The 14919-nt window shown below is 49.9% G+C and overlaps 1 protein-coding gene across 7 annotated transcripts in view; it reads left to right on the top strand.

The window, feature by feature from the left end:
* IL34 (interleukin 34) overlaps positions 1 to 14919 on the top strand; it is a 62898-nt gene that overhangs the window by 46001 nt on the left and 1978 nt on the right. For 4 of the 7 annotated variants that reach the window (XM_060083685.1, XM_060083681.1, XM_060083683.1 and 1 more), the window contains 4 exons: positions 5167 to 5578; positions 11199 to 11332; positions 12167 to 12244; positions 12531 to 12692. In XM_060083685.1, the coding sequence (XP_059939668.1) occupies positions 5551 to 5578; positions 11199 to 11332; positions 12167 to 12244; positions 12531 to 12692 (402 nt within the window). In that variant the 5' untranslated portion in view covers positions 5167 to 5550. Of the gene's footprint in view, positions 1 to 5166; positions 5579 to 10268; positions 10359 to 11198; positions 11333 to 12166; positions 12245 to 12530; positions 12693 to 13770; positions 14049 to 14919 lie in introns of those variants that run through there. The other 3 variants (XM_060083688.1, XM_060083687.1, XM_060083686.1) reach the window with 3 other exon arrangements.

The following is a 14919-nucleotide window of genomic DNA, read 5'->3' as shown; positions in this document are numbered from 1 at the left end:
TTTTTTAGTTTTTTTTTTTGATGTGGACCATTTTTAAAGTCTTTATTGAATTTGTTACAATATTGCTTCTGTTTTATGCTTTGGTTCTTTGGCCGCGAGGCATGTGGGTTCTTAGCTCCCCGACCAGGGGTCGAACCCCCATCCCCTGCATTGGAAGGCAAAGTCTTAACCACTGGACCGCCAGGAAAGTCCCTTAAAATTTTTTTTAAAAAGAGAGGAAAAAAGACATAGAGACCCATCAATCAGTGGACCAACTTACTGGGCTCTTAATTCAAACAAAGCAACTTAAAGACATTTTTTAAACAACCAGGGAAAATTGAACATGGATTCTTTTTTTAAATTTATTTTTTAGTTGATGTAACTGGTGTATAATATTATGTTTCATGTATGCAGCATTATATTTATACTTCTGTATACACTACAGCCTGCTGACCACCAAAAATTTAGTTTCCATCCATCACCATACAGTTGCCAACCATATAGTTACAACATATGTTACCCATTTTGCCCGTCTCACCCTTCCGCTCTGGTAACTACTCTGTTCTCTGTATCTACATGTTTGTTTTTGTTTGGTTTGGTTTGTTTGTTTTTTATATTCCACGTGAGCAAAATCATATGGTATTGCATTTCTCTGACTTATTTCACTTAGCATGATACCCTCAAGGTGCATCAGTGTTGTCACAGATGGCAAGATTTTGTCTTTTTAATGGCTGAGTAGTATTCCATTGTATATCTAATATATGCCACATCTTCTTTATTTATTCATCCATTTATTGGCACTTAGGTTGTTTCCATATCTTGGCTATTTAAAATAATGCGATGATGAACATAGGGGTGCATATTTCTTTTCAAATTAGTATTTTCATATTCTTTGGTTAAATACCTAGAAACGTTGGGGGGAGTTCCCTGGTGGCACAGTGGTTAAGAATCTGCCTGCTAATGCAGGGGACACGGGTTTGAGCCCTGGTCCGGGAAGATCCCACATGCCGTGGAGCAACAAAGACCGTGCGCCACAACTACTGAGCCTGTGCTGTAGAGACCACGGGCCACAACTACTGAGCCTGCATGCCACAGCTACTGAAGCCTGCACACCTAGAGCCCGTGCTCTGCAACAAGAGAAGCCACTGCAATGAGAAGCCTGTGCACCGCAATGAAGAGTAGCCCCCGCTCGCTGCAACTAGAGAAAGCCCGTAAGCCAGCAATGAAGACCCAACGCAGCCAAAAAAGAAAGAAAGGAAAGAAGGAAGAAAGAAAAAAAAAAGTTATATTAAAAAAAAAATACCCAGAAGTGTTGGGAATTCCCCGGCGGTCCAGTGGTTAGGACTCTGTGCTTTCACTGCCATGGGCCCAGGTTCAATCCCTGGTCAGGGAACTAAGATCCCACAGCCACATGGCGTGGCAAAAACAAACAAACAAACAAACAAACAAAAAACCCCAGAAGTGAAATAGTTAGGTCATATGGTAGTCCTATTCTTAATTTTTTGAGAAAACTCTGTACTGGTAATGCTCTGGCTTTACCAGTTTACAGTTCCACTAACATTGAATGAGTGTTCCCTTTTCTCCACATACTCACCAACACTTGTTATTTCTTGCTTATTTGATGATAGCAGTTCTAACAGATGTGAGGTAGTATCTTACTGTGGTTTTGATTTGTATTTCCCTAATAATTAGTGACATTGAACATCTTTCGATGTGCCTGTTGGCTATCCATATGTCTTCTTTGGGAAAATGTCTATTCAGCCCCTCTGCCCATTTTTTAATCACATTGTTTGTTTTTTGCTGTTGTTGAATTGTATGAGTTCTTTATCTATTATGAATATTAATCCCTTATTGGACATATGATTTACAAATATCTTCTCCCATTTGGTAGGTTGTCTTTGTTTTGTTGGTGGTTTCCCTTGCTGTGCGGAAGGAAGCTTTTTAGTTTGATACAGTCCCATTTGTTTATTTTTGCTTTTGTTTCCCTTGCCTGAGGAGACATATCTGGAAATATATTGTTAATACTGATGCCCAAGAATATACTGCCTATGTTTTCTTCTAGGAGTTTTGTTTTTTTTTTCTTTTTTTTTTTTTTTTCCCTTTTTGCGTTATGTGGGCCTCTCACTGTTGTGGCCTCTCCCGTTGCGGAGCACAGGCTCCGGATGCGCAGGCCCAGCGGCCATGGCTCACGGGCCCAGCCGCTCCGCGGCATATGGGATCCTCCCAGACTGGGGCACGAACCCGTATCCCCTGCATCGGCAGGCGGACTGTCAACCACCTGCGCCACCAGGGAGGCCCTCTTCTAGGAGTTTTATGGTTTCAGGTTTTACATTAAAGTCTCTGATCCATTTTGTGTTGATTTTTGTGTATGGTGTGGGATAGTGGTGTAGTTTAATTTTTTTGCATGTGGATGTCCAGTTTTCCCAACTCCATTTATTGAAGAGACTATCCTTTCGCCATTGTATGTTCTTTGTACTTTTGTAGTGAATTAGTTTTGTGGGTTTATATGTGTGGGTTTATATGAACATGGATTCTGTATTAGATGATATAAGGGATTATTGATTTGGAAATGTGCAATAGTAGTAATGCGATTATATATTTTTTAAAAATCCTTACATACTGGTAAAATGGCCTGTCTGGAATTTGCTTTAAAATACTCCAGGGAAAAAAATGGAGGATGGGTGAAACAGGAATGACAGAATATTGATAATTTTTGAAGCTGAATAATGAGGATCCATTATCCTATTCTACCTTATTTGGGTTTGTTTAACAGTGCTATAATAAAGTTTCAAAACATAAATCAAATATGGCAGAGGGGAAAAAAGTCTTGATTAGTATTGAATTCCAGAAAGTTCATCCTCCAATAGAAGATGCTGAGCTGGGCCTTAGGGCAATGAAAGCACAACTTTGCCCCCAAGGCTTCCTGAGCTTCATTCAGAGGAGAGAAGCCACTGGAACCACTCCCAGAAGATGCTTTGGGTTAGAATTGACCTGGCTTTTTACAGAGCATTTGCAGAGATGATGCACTTTCAGGCTATATCAATTAGTTTTTGTTGTGTAACAGACTACCCCCAAAGCTTAGTGGTTTAAAATAAACACTGATTATTTCTCATGATTCTGTGGGGTGGCTTGGATTCTGGGCTGACTTGGCAGGGGCCAGATGGACTAGTTTAGCATGGTACCACTCAAATGCCTGAGGCCTCCTATAGGAAGCTAGCCCGGAATTGTTTACATGACATGAAGCTCTCCCAGCAGCAAGAGAGGACAAGCTGAAGGCATAGGCACATCCCACTGGTCAGAGCAAGTCACACGGCCAAGCCCAGATTAAAGGAGGGTAGAAATAGAGCCTCCTTTGCAGATTGGACTTGTACTGAATGGGATATGGGAGCTGAGGGAGCCAGTCAGGGTCTGACTCAGCCCACCTCTCTGAATGAGACTTACTACTCAAATGTGGCCAAGAGTGGGTCCTGTGTTATTCATGTGCCCCAGGTCTAGAATCCTCTTTCCACTGAACAGAGGTGGTGGATGAAATGTTATTCAGAAATATAGACCCTGGGCTAATGGAATTAACCAGAAAAAAAATCATTCCTATGTATGCTTTTGTTTATCTTCTTTTTTCTGTGGCCTCAACTCAGCCCCATTTTTCATCCACCTCCTCCTGAACTTGAGCATCTGTGACTCACTCTACAGGACTGCTAGTTGCTAGAATGTCCCTCCCCACATTCTCAAAGGGCAGAGGGGCTTGATTCACAGGAGGACGATGGGGTTGGGCATGAGGCCTTGGGACAGCTCCCTCTCCCCAGGCCTGTTTCCTCATCTCTGGATGTGGAGGTTGCATGGAGTGTCTCTGAGACCCTCGTGGCCCTGCCCTGCTTACAGGGAAGCTGTCAGGCTGGAGCGGGGGGTCCAGTACTCTGTCCCCTGGGCCTCAGGTCAGGCCTGGCCACCTTGGGGAGAAGAATGCTCTGTGTAGGTGTAATAGATTGGCTGCAGAAGTGGCCCGAATTCTTCACACGCACCCCCATCCATAACTTTTTTTTTTTGATTGAAGTATAGTCGATCTACAATGTTGTGTTACTTTCAGGTATACAGCAAATTGATTCAGTTATATATATGCTCATGTTGCTCATTCATTTGAGGCACTATCTGTTGACTTCCCACCAAGGAACGTGTAGCTCCTTGTCACCCGCTTCCCTCACCACTCATGTGCACCCTCCCCAGGCCCTTGTCCTCCCAGGATCCTTAAGTCATGCTTCTGTTAAACTAACTTTCACTTTTTACTTGCTACTGTGACTTTGAAAATGCTATTTGCAATTGAATTATGTAGAATAATATTCCAGCTTTTACTTGTCCAACTTTTCTCTGCATGAGCTTCTAAAGGGCTGTTCCAAAGGCCTGGGTAGAGTGGGGGTGGGGTGGGAGGGGCCATTCTCAAACTCATCCCCCTCCCTCTTCCCCACCAGAGAGAGAGAGACAGACACCCCCATTCTTTTAGGTGATTTCCTCTGTGCCCCTCCCCCTGAGAGAAGGCTCTGGCTTCTGTGCCATTAGGTACCTCCCACTTTGTGCCTTCCTGGCTTCCGCACATCTCCCCCGTTTCAGTGGATGGGTGGGACCACAGATGGCACCCAGGATTAGGGCTCTGTGGTGTGGCATGAAGGTGACCATGACCCCAGTTCTCACTTTCTCAGCTTCTCCGTCCCGGTCTGGTGGTCTAGGGTGTGTGGTGGGAGCCTTTCTGGGAGATTTCTGAGTGAGGAGGTGGCTAGGAGAGTGTTCTCTGGGGCATGGAGGGGTGCAGAGCCTGATTCTGGGCTTTTTTTTAACCTCCCCACAGTCCAAGCCGTTCATGTACTTTACCTGTGATCGACCGCCTTCAGGAAGCTCCTTTGATTTAACCCACACAGCTCATTCATTCCTTGGTCCTGCTTTTGTTTTGGCCCCAGGCTGTCAGCTGGTGTCATTTTAACTTACTCCTGGGCTGGGGCTGCCCTTTGGTTGTTCTGTCATTTCTGTGTCCCCGAGTAGCCAGCAACCAGGGCAGGGCTGTGCACCTCTGGCCTTCCCCGGTGGTCCCGGCCAGCGGTGGGTGCAGCCTGCACAGCAGGCTCTGCGCGCCTGTGGCTGATGGCTGAGTGGCAGCACCGCTCTTACATAATCAGTTTCTCTCCTCCTTTCTCTTTCCAGAGCCAGATTTCACACTGAGCAGCTGCAGACAGAGAAATCAGAGAAAGCACAACCCAGCCTCAGATTCCGAGGGGCCTGCTGGGGACTCTCTCCTCCTGCTTGGAAGGAAGACCCCGAGGCAGCCGTTTCAGGCCAGGTCTTGGCTGCCATGGGACTCACAGCCACCGCCCCCCGGCTGCCCTCTGCACAGCCAGGCAGATAAGGGTGAGCCCTGCCCAGGAGCACCTGCCACCTCCTGCTGGGCCACTCCTCCGTGGCTAGTCCTTCCTCGACTTTGGGCCACCTTTGCTGACCCGAGGCCATGTAGGCCCCAGTCAGGCCTCTGTGGATAGACACATTGCTGGGGACACCACCTCTGCTCTCTGGGAGACCCAGCACACCACCATGCCCCAGGGATTCGCCTGGCTGCGCTGTGAGTACTGGGGGGGTCTGTGGGGACTGCCCAGGGAGAGTTTGGCCCAGAGCCAGGCTTTGCAACCATGGCAACCAGGGCATTCTTCCTGGTGAGAAGTTGAGATGCTTCCCAGCTTAATGGCAGGCACCCTGGGGACTCCCACGCCGTCTGCCCTGTCTCCAACTGACTGCAGCTCAGATGGGCATGGTGGGTATGAGCCTTAGTCTGGGTGGGCACAGTCAGTGGGTCACAGGGACAGGGCAGGCACTAGGGGTAGGAGGCAGCGTCTCACCTGCTCAGACTCATTGGTGCTCACTGGGGAGTACGGTGGGGATGGAGGTGGCAGAGAGATGATTTCTGGCCTCCCTGGGCCTGACCAGCCGGGGGTGGGGGCTTGTGAAGCTGCCTGGGCCCCGAGACACACGGGAGAAGTGCCACCTGCTCCCTCTGCCTTTCCCTCCGTGAAGAGCTAAATCAAAAGGCAGAAAGAGAACAGTGTCGTTGGGGAAAAGAAAAATAGTTGAAATGAGGACAGAAAAAAAGAATCGACAAGTCTCTCAGGCCTGCCTGCTGGTGGGAGGGCAGACCAAGCTCCCTTCAGACTCCAAGATTCAATTTAATTGACTTAAATTCAACATATTTTTTTCTGGGGCCGCCCACGTGCCCACTGGAGAGACACTGCCATGGCGACAAGGACCTGGGCTATCTCGTGTGTCTCTCTCTAACACCCGGCATGGAGTTAGGTGCTAGGAACTGTGTGCCACTTGCATGAGGTCCGGGGTCTGACCCTGTGAGGGATTCGCAGAGGAGCTGGGTCCACCCTGGCCCTTGTGGAGGGCACTGCAAAGGGTCCGGATGTTCAGAACAGGTGGAAGGACCCAGACCCAGTGTTCTGGAATCTTCCAAGTCCTGAGGAGCAGGGCGAGCAGGAGAAACAGCACGGCGAGGTGCCACTTGAATTGGTCTCAGAGGTGGGTAGGGTTCACACATGTAGCCGTGGGGAGGTGAGGACGGTGTTCCTTCCAGGGCGAGGGAGCAGCGTGAGCAAAGGCTCAGCAGTGAGAGCGTGAGAGGCCAGGCAGGAAAGCTGGTTTGGGCTCAGGTGCCTGAGGCCTTGAAAGCCAGGGTGAAGAGTGGCTAACTCATGAGGTATCAGGGAGCCCTGGAAGGTCCGTGACCTGGGCGTGGGAGCTGAGATTGAGAGTTACTCCGCTTTCGAGAGATCAATCTGGCCGTGCTTTTGGGAGTTGCTGTTACAGCCTCCTGGGCAGGATGTGATGAGGTGATGAGGGTTCCTTCTGGAGTTGGAAGTGAGAATGAAGAGGCCTGGCAGAGGGGACAAAGCTCATGAAAGCAGAGCGCAGGATTGTCAAGGACTGGCCGTGGGGTGAGGGGGAGGGAGGGATGAGGATCAGGGGCTCAGAGAGGGGCTGGGGTGCTGGAAAAGGAGTGGCTGCCGTAACCAATTGCCACAATCTTGGCTTAAAACAGCAGAAATGTATTCTGTCACAGCTTTGGAGGTCAGAAGTCTGAAATCAAGTTGTCAAGGTTATGCTCCCTCTGAAGGCTTTAGGGGAGGATCCTTCTTGCCTCTTCCAGCTTCTGGTGGCTTCTGGCATTCCTTGGCTTGTGGCTGCATCACTCCAATCTGCCTTCATCATATGTGAAGGCCATATGAATGGTCTTTCCTTACATGTGTCTCTGTGTCCTTTCCTCTTCTTATAAGGACACCAGTCATTGAATTTAGGGCCCACCCTAAATTCAAGAGGATTTCATCTGGAGATTCTTTTTTGTTTGTTTGTTTGTTTTGCGGCACGCGGGCCTCTCACTGCTGTGGCCTCTCCCGTTGCGGAGCACAGGGCCTCTCACTGCTGTGGCCTCTCCCGTTGCGGAGCACAGGCTCCAGACGTGCAGGCTCAGCGGCCATGGCTCACGGGCCCAGCCGCTCCGCGGCATGTGGGATCTTCCCGGACCGGGGCACGAACCCGTGTCCCCTGCACCAGCAGGCGGACTCTCAACCACTGCGCCACCAGGGAAGCCCCATCTGGAGATTCTTAATGACATTTGCAAAGACCCTATCTCCAAATAAGCTTGCATCTGAGGTTCTTGGTGAACGTAAATTTGGGGGTATTTACACACACAGGCACAGATATGGGGGTGGTGGACAAGCCCCATTTGTCATTGCACACAGGACATTACTCTTTCTTCAGTCTCCTCTTCTGTCTTGCAGGCCTCTTAACTGTGGAGATAGGGGGGCACGGCAGGCCTCCCGACCAGGGTTGCACTAGCTGTGGGGCTTTCAGAATGCAGAGGGTACGTGAGGCTACAGCTGTGCTGTCCCTGCCTAGTTACCTGTTTGCTGGCCTGTTTTTCAGAGTGGAGGCCACAGGAAGGGAGCTTAAAACTGGGAATGGTAGTTGGGCTGCAGACTTGGAGGAGGTCTAAGTTTGGGAGAAGGCAGATCATCTATGGACAGAGTTTCTGGGGCAACCCATGTGTGCCAGGCTGGGAAGCACGGAGGCTCTGTAAGTCTCTGCTACGAGGCTAGTGGCCAGGCCCCCAAAGGCTCCAGACTGGGACTCAGATGAGGTCAGGTGGGGTGGGACTTGGGGGTGGAGTGGGCAGCCACAGGGTGACTGCCACATTGGAAAGAAGACTCAGTGTGGACAGGGATACTGATTTTTAAAGAAAAGATGGAAATTTGGATTTTTATGTGAAATCTCTGTGAACCAGAATGTGGCCCTAAGGACACCAATTTGTAAACTGTCACTTTCTGTCAAGTGCAGTCCCCAGACCAGCAGCATCAGTTTTACTTCAGGACTTGTTGGACATGCAGATTCTCTGCCCGACCCCCCCTGCCACTACCTCATACCTGCTCACTCAGATACCCTGGGTGAGCCTTTACCAGCTTCTATAGGAGACCCAGATACCGCTCCCAGCTCCCTGCTCGACGTGCACCCCAAAGTGCTGAGTAACACGTCCTTGCTGTGGTTCACGGTGCTGTGCATTCACACACTGGCTGCTGCGTTGTCTGATCAAAACAATGAGTGAGGGGCTTCCCTGGTGGTGCAGTGGTTAAGAATCCACCTGCCAATTCAGGGGACACAGGTTCGAGCCCTGGTCCTGGAAGATCCCACGTGCCGCGGAGGAACTAAGCCCATGCGCCACGACTGTTGAGCCTGCGCTCTAGAGTCCGCGAGCCACAAATACTGAGCCCACGCACCGCAACTACTGAAGCCCGCACACTCTAGGGCCTGCGTGCTGCAAGTACTGAGCCCATGTGCTGCAGCAACTGAAGCCCGCGCGCCTAGAGCCTATGCTCTGCAACAAGAGAAGCCACTGCAATGAGAAGCCCGCACCCCGCAATGAAGAGTAGCCCCCGCTCACTGCAACAAGAGAAAGCTCGCACACAGCATTGAAGACCCAAAGCAGCCAAAAAAAAAAAAAAAAAAAAAGACAGTGCGTGAATTGGACAGATGGCCCTAGAGGCAGGGGTTGGTGCTAGAGACAGGGGTTGGTGGCTGGCGTAGGCAGGGGAGCCTCTGGGGAGGGAAGGAGTCTTGGTGAGACCTTGGAAGAGGTCTGCCGTGTGAGAGGATACCCAGGGCAGGGGCAATGTGTGAGCCTAAACCCTGAGGCAGGAATGATCCTGACCAGCAGGGGTGCCAAGCTGAGAGTGTTAATGATGTAGAGACAAGGGAGAAAGCAAGCAGAAACACTGGTTTATCTGTTCCCTTGTCCAAATATTGGGTTGAGAATATGGGAAGAGAGAGACAGAGGAAGTGCAAGATGGATTGCAAGTTTGCAAAAAATGTGGTATCAGACTTCTATGAGGGGAAGGGCTGGTGGGCTGCAGGCCATAAGGGGCATGGGCTTGAGTAAACCTGAGCTTCTGGCCCAGCAGGGGCACAGGCATGGCAGCAGCACTGAGAAGGGGGTGGGAAAGTGCGTGTCAGCAGGCTCAGGCCAGTAAGGGTTTAAGAACAAAAGTCTCCCTAAGTGCCGGGGAAGTGAGGGCAGCAAGTCCAGTGAGTAATTGCTGCTCACAACCAGGGGCGAATCAAAGAGGTGACTCAGCCTGCCTGGCTATTTGGGGGGAAAAAAGGAAGAAAGAGAGAGAGAGAGAGGAGGAGGACAGAAGGGAGGAAGGAAGGAAGAGGGAGAAAAGGAAAAAAATTACTGCTTTTGACTATAACAATAATACATACTAATTATAGAATGTAAAAGATATCCTAAAAAATATAAAGAAGAACATAAAAATCTCCCATAGAGATTTGGTGCATTTCTTTCCATTGCATTTTCTATGCACACACGTATATATAATTAACAAAATTCAAGTCATGCTTTATACCCAGATACAGTGTGTTGCATCATGCTTTTTAAAACTTTGCTAAGCATATCAAAAGTATTTTTCTTATCATATAAGCATATCATCAGTATTCTTTGGCAATGTGATTTTTATTGGCTACATTCGTTATTATTGAACATCTAGGCCACTTACAGATGTTCACTATTACAAAATAATACTGCAGAGGAAGTCTTTGTCCACTAATCTTTCGGTTATGTCTCTCTTTTCCTTCACATTTATTCCTAGAAATGAGTGTAATGGGTCAGAGGGTGTGGACAATTTTAAAGCTTAGTGGGTCGAAATGTGTGGGCATTATTAAGTCCATTAATAACAAAAATTGCCAAATTGCTTTCCAGGATAAGAGCATCTGCCTCACTATTTTGCCAGCAGCAAATGTTATTAAAATAAAATAAAACAACAGCAACAACAACAAAAAAGTCTTTCCATTTGGTAGGTGAAACGTGTATCGATTGTTTTGACGTGAATTTATTAGCGAGGTTGAGTTTCAGATACATCTCTTGCCCATCTGTATTTTGTTCTTTCTGCTCCCATCAACTTAACCCTTGTTCATGTTTGTTGCAAATTCTCTCAGATAATTTTTGTAAGTCTATTCAGTTACACAGACATCACACTGTTTTTAAAGTCACAGTGACCTGCAGTGGTGAAGGCTGGTAATGTTTGGATCGTTTGTTAGCGAGGAAGAGAAACAGCCTGAGTGAGGTTCGCTCAGCATCCCGGAAAGACCAGACTGGAAGGGCTGCTACAGACCTTCTGGTACCTCTAATTAAGAGGCATGTCAAGGTCAGATAGAGCAAGGAGGACAACCGAGTGGGTCACCCAAGAGTCATTTGTAGAGTTGGAACTAGAATCCACAGTTCCAGAGTCTCTGGATGGAAAGTGCAGCAAAAGGCTTTGAAAACTCGTAGGTTCTAGATGAAGGGCAGGGGTTGCCACGGAAAGGAGGCTGTGCCTGCCCCCTGGGGAAGGAGTGGGAAGGAGACTGGAGACCAATCCCAGGGCGTGGCTCCTGGGGGGCTTTGCCAGCCTGGGGCGGGAGGTGGCTGGGCTGGACGGTTCATGCTTGCCTGCATTGCTGTCCTGCAGCCCGGACCGCAGGGAGAGTATTCCTGGCCCTGGGAAGGCCTCCTTGGGACCCTGCGCCTCCCACCCCAACCCTTCCGAGAGGACTTGTGACTGGGAAAAGGGAGGTTGTGTGCACAGCTCTGCGTACCTGGGCAGTGTGGGAGCCACGCAGGTGGCTCACGTGTTCTCGTTGTGTGTGGTCCACAGATCTCGGGATCCTCCTGGGCATGGCCTTGGGGAACGAGGGTTTGGAGGTGTGGCCCTTAACCCGGAGCGAGGAGTGTGCCATCACTGGCTTTCTGCGGGACAAGCTGCAGTACCGGAACCGCCTTCAGTACATGGTAACTACGTGGGCACTTGTTGTGTCCCTCTTTCAAAGCCCTGTGGCTCATGGGATGTAAGGACCTGGAAATTCAGTCCCTCTCCTTGGACTTGTGTCAGGCCTGTGCCTGCCATGGCTCCCTTCTCCCTCACACACACCCATGTGCCTCGTCTGCACTTCCTGTCCCCGCTCCTGCCATCCATCCTTGGGGCCTCCAACCCTCCTATCTGATCTGACCTTTGATCCCACCTCCACGTGGCACTCACCCAGTGACTCAGGAATGGATTCCAGGAAACCTTGGGGGAACCCCAGACACTATTTAGCAGGGGAGATAAGGACCTAGAAATTAGAACGTTTGATTCTTTTTATAGAGTGGACCACGTGGCATGTGGCTCTGTAGGTCTTTTTTTTTTTTTTAACAGCTTTTTTGAGATATAATTCACATACCACACACCTCACCTGTTCAAGTGTACATTTCTATGGCTTTTAGTGTATTTGCAAAGTCATGAAACCATCACCATGATAAGTTTTAGAGCAATCTTTTAAAGTCATTTTCCTCACCCCTGCTAAAGGATATGATTCTCTAGGAGTAGTAAGCCTCTCATCCTACATTTTGGCCCGAGACTTATGCCTTAACATGTTTTGTTTTGTTTCACCTTCCCTGTATCCCAGAGGAAAGAGCTGTCTTTATCCCAACTGGGAGCCAAGCACATGTTTTCTGTAGAGGACCACCGCTGCCATCAAGGGCCGGTCCTGGGTCCTCTCCTCCTGCATCAAATTCTTCTCCGAGGTTGGGGGAGTCTGAGCCATTTCTGGCTCTGATCTCATCCTTTGTTCTCTTGTATCTCCCCAGAAACACTACTTCCCCATCAACTACAGGGTCAGTGTGCCTTATGAGGGGGTGCTCCGAATGGCCAACGTCACCAGGCTGGTGAGAATCCCCCCTCTGGAATGGGGAGGCCCCTGCCTCCTGGGACATCCTGTGGGCCCTGCCTGGAGGCACATTGGTCTGGGCAGATCCTGTTGCCAGGGGTCTTTCCTGGCCCCCCAAGCAAGCCTGCCCTTGGCTCAGGCCCCAGGTGCCCCTCCCACCCCATCCACAGTGGATGCCCGTGGTCTGCCCCCTGTGCAGGACAAATCTGGGGGCAATCAGAGCTGTGGGGGGCAGGCCCAGAGGCTCCTGTCTGGGGTTTCAATAATTTCTCCTGTCCCTGCAGCAGAGGGCCCGGGTGAGCCAACAGGAGCTGCGGTATCTGTGGGTCTTGGTGAGTCTCAGTGCTACTGAGTGGGTGCAGGAGGTGCTGCTCGAGGGCCATCCATCCTGGAAGTACCTGGAGGAGGTACATACGCTGCTGCTGGATGTCAAACAAGGCCTCCCGGTGAGCCGTGCAGAGGTGCAGGTGGCCGGAGGTGGGGTGGTGGTGGTGGGGTGTGTGTGTGTGTGTGTGTGTGTGGCCAAAAACTATCAAGGGAGAAGGTAAAGGCATGGAAAGTTCTGGCATGTCCTGGAGAGTGTGGGAGAAATGGGGGGGGGCAGGGTGGTGGACTGGGCTTGGGGGGCAAGAGATGCGCCTGAGACCCTGTTATGCTCTGCAACCCTGGGAGAGTCATTGATCCCTCTCACTTTATTTCCACATCTAAGAAAAGAGGGAAAGGGGGAGGGATAAGTGGGTGGAGCACAGGGGGCTTGAGGGCGATGAAACTCTTCTGTATGATGCTGTAACGGTGGGTATAATTGCATTTGTCAAAGCCCATTGAATGTACAACAGAAAGAGTGAACCCTAACGTAAACGGACCTTAATTAATAATAATAGAGGTTCCCGATCGCTGCCTGTTCAGCAGTGTTGATCAGAGGCCTGGGGGATACGTCTTCCAAAAAGCTTAGAGAGTAAGGTGACGGGGTCGGTGTGTATCCTCGCAGGCCATGTGTGTGCCATGGGACCCCTCCCCACACCCCCGCCTTGCCCTACTGACCCCCCCCAGCCCTCCTTAGGACCCTGGTACACAACTGCCCTGGGGCCCCACCTGTTGCCCAGCAAGAACAGCCAACAGGAAGCCAACTGTGAGCTTCTGCTGACACCAGGGCTCAGGGCCAGCACCTGCTTTTGCAGCTGCCGAGAACTTTGTGGAGGCTCTCCATTCTGGTGGGGACCGGGAGACCCAGCCATTTCCTTGGTGGCTTTCTTGTGCCTGTGGGCAGGGGGGGTTGGAGCTGACCTGGGGAACGGACTGTGTTCCATCCTCAATTTTCCTTGGGAGTGTCTCTGGCTCTGTGAGCTCTGGGGAGCTGGGAAGGAGATTGTGGGTAGGCTGAGGCCCTGCCCACCTGGGCTCTTCAGATTGAACCAGCTTTTTTTTTTTAAAGATTTTTTTTTTTTGATGTGGACCATTTTCAAAGTCTTTATTGAATTTGTTACAATATTGCTTCTGTTTTATGTTTTTGTTTTTGACCATGAGGCATGTGGGATCTTAGCTCCCCAACCAGGGATTGAACCTGCACCCACTGCATTGGAAGGCGAAGTCTTAACCACTGGACCACCAGGGAAGTCCCTGAACCAACTTTTAACCTCTTCTTTCTCACAATGTCAATGGTTGATGGCCCGTTCCATATGTTCCCAACATCTATGGGGCAGTGGGTCCTCCCTCTAGGGAGAGGGCCATGGGCATGGGCCCCTTTGCCCTCCTGCCACCCTCACTTCTCTCTCTAAGCCTTCGTATATTAGTTTTTTGGGGACTGCCGTCACAAATTACTACCAGCTCGTGGCTTGAAACAACAGAAATTACTCTATCGCAGTTCTGTAGACCCGAAGTCTGAAGTCAAGGTGTCAGCAGGGGCATGCTCCTTCCAAAGGCTCCAGAGGAGGATCTTTCCCACCTCTTCCAGCTTCTGGTGGCTGATGGTGTTCTTGGCTTGTGCAGCATCACTCCACCCTCTGCCTCTGTCTTCACATGGCCTTTCCCTCTGTGTCCCAGAGAAGGACCTGATGATCCCTTTCTCTTACAAGGACAGCAGTCATTGGATTTAGGGCCCACCATAAATCCACACTAATCTCATCTGGAGACCCCTGACTTAATTACATCTGCATAGATCCCATTTCCAAACAGGTCACATTCGCAGGTACTAGGGATTAGGCCTTGGGACAGAGCTTTTTTAGTGGGGTGTGGGGCAGGGGGACACACAGTTCAACCTAGAACACTTCACTTTTAGGAAGGTCCTTCCCCAGCTCAGGTCCCACGTTTCCTCCTGCTCCATGTCTTTTTTTTTTTTTTTTAAGTATTATTATTTATTTATTTATACATACATTTATTTATTTATTTTTATGTTTGGCTGCGTTGGGTCTTCGTTGCTGCGCGCAGGCTTTCTCTAGTTACGGCGAGCGGGGCTACTCTTTGTTGCTGTGCGTGGGCTTCTCAGCGCTGGCTTGTCTTTGTTGTGGAGCACGGGCTCTAGGTGCACGGGCTTCAGTAGTTGTGGCATACAGGGGCTCAGTAGTTGTGGCTCATGGGCTTAGTTGCTCCGCGGCATGTGAGATCTTCCCGGACCAGGGCTCAAACCCGCGTCCCCTGCACTGGCAGGCGGATTCTTAACCACTGCGCCACCAGGGA

This window comes from Mesoplodon densirostris, chromosome 19 (assembly GCF_025265405.1).
Source record: "Mesoplodon densirostris isolate mMesDen1 chromosome 19, mMesDen1 primary haplotype, whole genome shotgun sequence".
In the NCBI taxonomy this organism is placed as follows: domain Eukaryota; kingdom Metazoa; phylum Chordata; class Mammalia; order Artiodactyla; family Ziphiidae; genus Mesoplodon; species Mesoplodon densirostris.
This window is presented reverse-complemented; position numbering and strand designations above follow the sequence as displayed.